At 38.7% G+C, this 4,646-nt stretch overlaps 1 protein-coding gene across 1 annotated transcript; it reads right to left on the reverse strand.

Moving 5' to 3' along the window:
• Window positions 1–245: 245 nt before the first annotated feature.
• Window positions 246–2,410, reverse strand: LOC125185402 (protein OCTOPUS-like). The gene has a single exon (XM_048081925.1). The coding sequence runs from the start codon at window positions 2,266–2,268 to the stop codon at window positions 469–471; it is 1,800 nt and encodes a 599-aa protein (XP_047937882.1). The 5' UTR covers window positions 2,269–2,410; the 3' UTR covers window positions 246–468.
• Between the last annotated feature and the right edge of the window lie 2,236 nt (window positions 2,411–4,646).

The following is a 4,646-nucleotide window of genomic DNA, read 5'->3' on the forward strand; positions in this document are numbered from 1 at the left end:
GTTTCCGAAAATTTCGCCTTTGTAAATCTGAAATCACAAAAGCAGATAGATAATTGTAAAGCACACAGCTCAAAGAAGAAAAAAGGAAAGAGAATATGATACCTATGTGGCCAAAGGTGCCAGGTTCGAGTTCACTGTAACACTGAACGAAGGAGTATATTTATTTGCTTCTGCACCCGATGACCTTTAAATTTATTTTCATTTTAAAGAAAAAGAAAAGAGAATATAATGCACAACACCAGTCAAACATACAATGAGTCCTTGAAACATAGTAGTATCAAACTTCCAAGATTGAACCAAGATCATATTATGACACCCAAAACAAGAGAAATTCTAATTACTGCAAGAAACCAACTCCATAGTAATCTGATAAAGCATAGCAAACAACAATATAACTGATGTGATTACACAGATGAACATGCTCCCAACCAACCCTAAATTGCAGAGCAACATAGCAGAGAAGCCATCTTAGTAGAGGTGCAGCAAACTTGTTGCAATCGGCTGCGAGTTTGCCGGCTTGATCTTCCCCATCCCCCCTCCTCGCCCCCCGCCCCTCATCAAGTAGAACTGGAGGAGCCCGTTGTCAATGCCTTTAGGCGAATATCTACCACTACGACTCCGATTCCTCTCCACCATGAACTCACTCCTCCTCTTCCCCTCCACACTCGATCTCCTACCACTAGCCTCAATGTTGCTCCCATTTCTCCAACTCACACTGCTATTGCTCCTCAACATGCTCCTATTCCCCTCTCTCCCCTGCCACGACTCAGACAGCGACCTCTCCACCCCATTTGCCCTATCATCCTGCTCGTCCTTGCTCACACCATTCCGTCGTTGTATAAACCCCCAAATCTTCCAGCCCCATCTCCTCGACTTCTTTTCCTCCTTCCCCTCGCTTGGATTGAGACCGCTGCTCAACTCAAACGTCTCAGACAGATCATCTCTCACAGAGTTTGAGCTCAAGTCCAATCCTTTTGCCACCGGTGAAACCTTAACTTCATCATTCTCAGCAACAACACTCTTCCGAATCGAACTAGATCGATCAAGACTCTTCCTCCTCCTCGAGGAAGAAGAATCTAGATAGTACTCCCTCGTCTGCGATGATCCACCGGGCACACCTTCATCATCATCACCACATTTCTTAGTAAGCTCCTCCACCGGAATCTGCATATCAGGGCGTGTATCCTCCATTACAGAGACCATAGGCGCCATTCTCGGGAAACTCCTCCCAATGAGATGGCCATCCCAAGATGCACGAGGCTCCTCAAACGAGTATCGTGCATCGTCAAAGCTCATCCTCCCGGCATCAAGAGAAAACCTAGGATCGATGTCGCAAGATCTCCTCCCAAATCCATAATCAGCAATCTCAGACTGAGTCTCCCTAAACTGCCTCGAAATCGGCTTTTCGACAGGCAATGTAGCAAGGTTTTCGCCATTGCTCTGTTTTTTCACCTTGTGTTTCCTTCTCCAGTTATTCCATTTCTTGCTGAAAACAGATGCAGCAGCCCAGATTTTCCCTCCTGAGCTCTTCTTTTCCTGAGAATTGAGATCTATGTGATCCTTCATGGTACTCAAACTAAACACTTCCTCCACGATTTCGCCGCTAGTTAAGCTTAACTCCACGGATTTTCTCAAACCCTCCAAATGGGAATCTTGAACAGGCCTAATTTCATCTCCTTCGTCGTCCACGAATGCAATACTTGTTCCCTCCTCTACAATTTGAGAATCTCTAAAACTTTCCCCATTTTGGACTTCTCCGACTACGCAAGATTCGATTTTTTTGCTGATTTGATGGGTTGGATTGGATGAAAAAGAAGGAAGGGTGGAAGCAGAGGTTGGATTGTTGTGAGTAATGCCAGTTTTAGTGGGTTCGTCAAGCGAGAAGAGCGTGCAAAGAGAGCTTCTAGCTCTAACGTCGCAGGATTTCCTCTGGGGCTCGAAGGATAGCTGCCCTAAAGCTTCATTCTTGGATGCGGAGAAGGATTTAGAGCGGCGGAGTTCGGGGATGAAGGTGGTGGATTTCAAGGGTTTGGGTTTGGAAGTGGATGAGAAGAGGGATTTGATTGCGGCGGCGGCGACGGAAGAGGGGCGGCGAGAGGAGGAAGGGGTGTTGGAGGAGGAAATGTCGAGGGTGGTGAGGCGCTCGCAGAGGCAGGAGGGGCAGAATCCGGTGAATTGCTCGATGGGGTGGCGATCGCAGCTGAAGGATGACCGCGGCGGTTGCGGAGGTGGGGGCGCAGTTGGGTCTGCACAAGTGGTGGTATTCATATGGAGTGAGTGATTGATGCTGTGCACCCCCCGCTCATGTTAGTAACCTACGCCGGCAACATTGCATTGCACAATGTGTGCGATGTGTATTGAGACTTGAGAGATGAAACTATCAAATTAAAGAGGGGAGAGATTGCGAGACTGAATCTACTATCATCTCTCTCTTTATATAATCTACTATCATCTCTCTCCAGTCTACTCGACTATCTCATATTCTTATTTAAATTTATTTTATATACATAAAAATATTTTAAAAAATTTTGTATGTACTTCTCAACTAAGATGAGTTGTGCTTCTGAGATGTGTCAATTAAATTGAATTATTTTTTTTAAGACAAAAAACAAATATTGATCACTCTTAATTTTTTTTTTTTTTAACTACTCTCTTCGTTCCGACCAAAATGACATATTTCTTAGTTAGCACGAGATTTTAAGAGTCGTTGGTTAACGTGGTTAATTGGAGGGTTAAAGAGTATGCATAAGTATTAAATGAATAGAGAAAGAGATATGAATATTTAATAGTACTAAATGGTTGAGAGTATTAATTAAAGGGAGAAAATCACTTAAAATAAAAGTATATCATCTTAATTGAGACAAAGGAGTAGAGTACAATCTTTTACTATCTCTCATATTTAGATTTCATTATTCTTTTGCTTAATTTTTATTTAATTTATTTAATACTCCATCCGTCCCAAGATAAGTGACTTGTATTCCTTTTTGGGGTGTCCCACTATAAGTGACCTATTTCCATTTTTAGCAAAAAGTCATCTCTCTTACTTTATTCTCCACCTACTTTATTCTTTCTTCTCTCCTCTACTTTTCCCTATCTCATACTTTACTCTCTCCACTTTAACTTATTTAAATACCATTCCTTAAATCTCGTGCCCAAAAGAAGTAGGTCACTTATTTTGGGACGGAGAGAGTATAATTTTTAAATTTTTATGCCTAATAGAAATACCTCAAATTAATTGGTGAGGGAGTATTACAGTTTTTCATTCGTTCAGACACATCAAAGGAGAAAAGGAAAAATTCACTAGAATTTTGTTTTTCGTGTGTTGGCGAGTGGCTTTAGATTTTCAAAAGATTCCTGTCTGAAATGAAAGCAAAAGCAAATCACGCATTACAATTTACAACACACTCTCTTCTCTTCTCTCTCTGTAAAATCTGAATGTGTTGCATCCTCAAATCGCTTTCTCTACTTTCTTTTTTCTTTATCTTAATATTTTCTTTGATTAATTTGCTCCACTCTCTCCCCTTTATTCCTTTGGAGCAATTTTCCAGTCGCCTTTACATTTTTAACCAACATCAAGTTCATCATTGTTGGTATACATTTTCCTTTTTATATTTCTCCTTCTCTCTTTTTTATTCTTAAAGTTATGGATCATTGTTTGTTCCTTTTTATGCGGTTAATTTCAGGAGGTAGAGAATTTTTATTTAAGTTTGAATTATTTTCCAGATAAATGTGTGAATGTAATCAGAATTATTTACAATATGCATTTAATTATAATAAAAGTTGTTTTATCAACACCATACGATAAAACTTCTTCCAATTTTTTTCCGAACATTTCGGGTTCTTAATTTATTTAATTTTTCAGGTTTTGACTAACATGATACATGTCCGCATTTAGGATATGATTAATGGATATTATGGCAGAAGACTTTCACTGTAGATAAATGTTTGTTTGTAAATTTTTAGTAATATATTTTTCACAGAAAAATCCTCGCCGTTTATTGCGTTCTAGTAGTATTAATTTCAAGAGTCAAACTCTTAAAAGGTCATTTAATTTTTTTTAGTAAGAGAGTAACTTTCTTTACATAATTATTACTCTTATAATTATGCTAAATAAACGGCTACTTGACAGAATGTAGATCGAAAAAGTAGAAATTAAAAACTGTTAAAACAAAGCACTTTAGATAGGGATGTCAATCGGCCCGGCCCACGGGTTTCGGGCCAATCCTACTCGGGTTGCAGGCCAATCGGGTGCGGGTTTGCCGGGTTGTGATTTCTTTCGGGTTGTAAAAGTCCGGCCCTAACTCTAAAAGCTCGGGTTTCGGGCTAGCCCGACGGGTTAATCGAGTTGCTATCGATAAGGTTAAGACATGATGAAAATTAGTTATATTTATAAAATATAAAATATTTAATCATGATAAATTTGATATATATGCTTAAACTCAAACATAAAATACTAATATTTGTGCTATTTCGTGAAATTTTAACGCATGTTAAAAATTTAAATATTCTTTTAGTGAGATTAATTTATTTAACAATTATTATATTAATAAAAATTTAATATATAATTTATATATTTACCATAATATTGAAAGTTATCTTTTTTTAGTTATCTATGTCAAAAAATTAGTCAATGAAGTGTCGAATTA

Source organism: Salvia hispanica, chromosome 4, assembly GCF_023119035.1.
Source record: "Salvia hispanica cultivar TCC Black 2014 chromosome 4, UniMelb_Shisp_WGS_1.0, whole genome shotgun sequence".
NCBI classification, from domain to species: Eukaryota; Viridiplantae; Streptophyta; class Magnoliopsida; order Lamiales; family Lamiaceae; genus Salvia; species Salvia hispanica.

What these genes read in the sequence shown, in the direction of transcription:
- LOC125185402 (XM_048081925.1), bottom strand. Translation starts at nt 2,268, where the DNA reads ATGAATACCACCACTTGTGCAGACCCAACTGCGCCCCCACCTCCGCAA.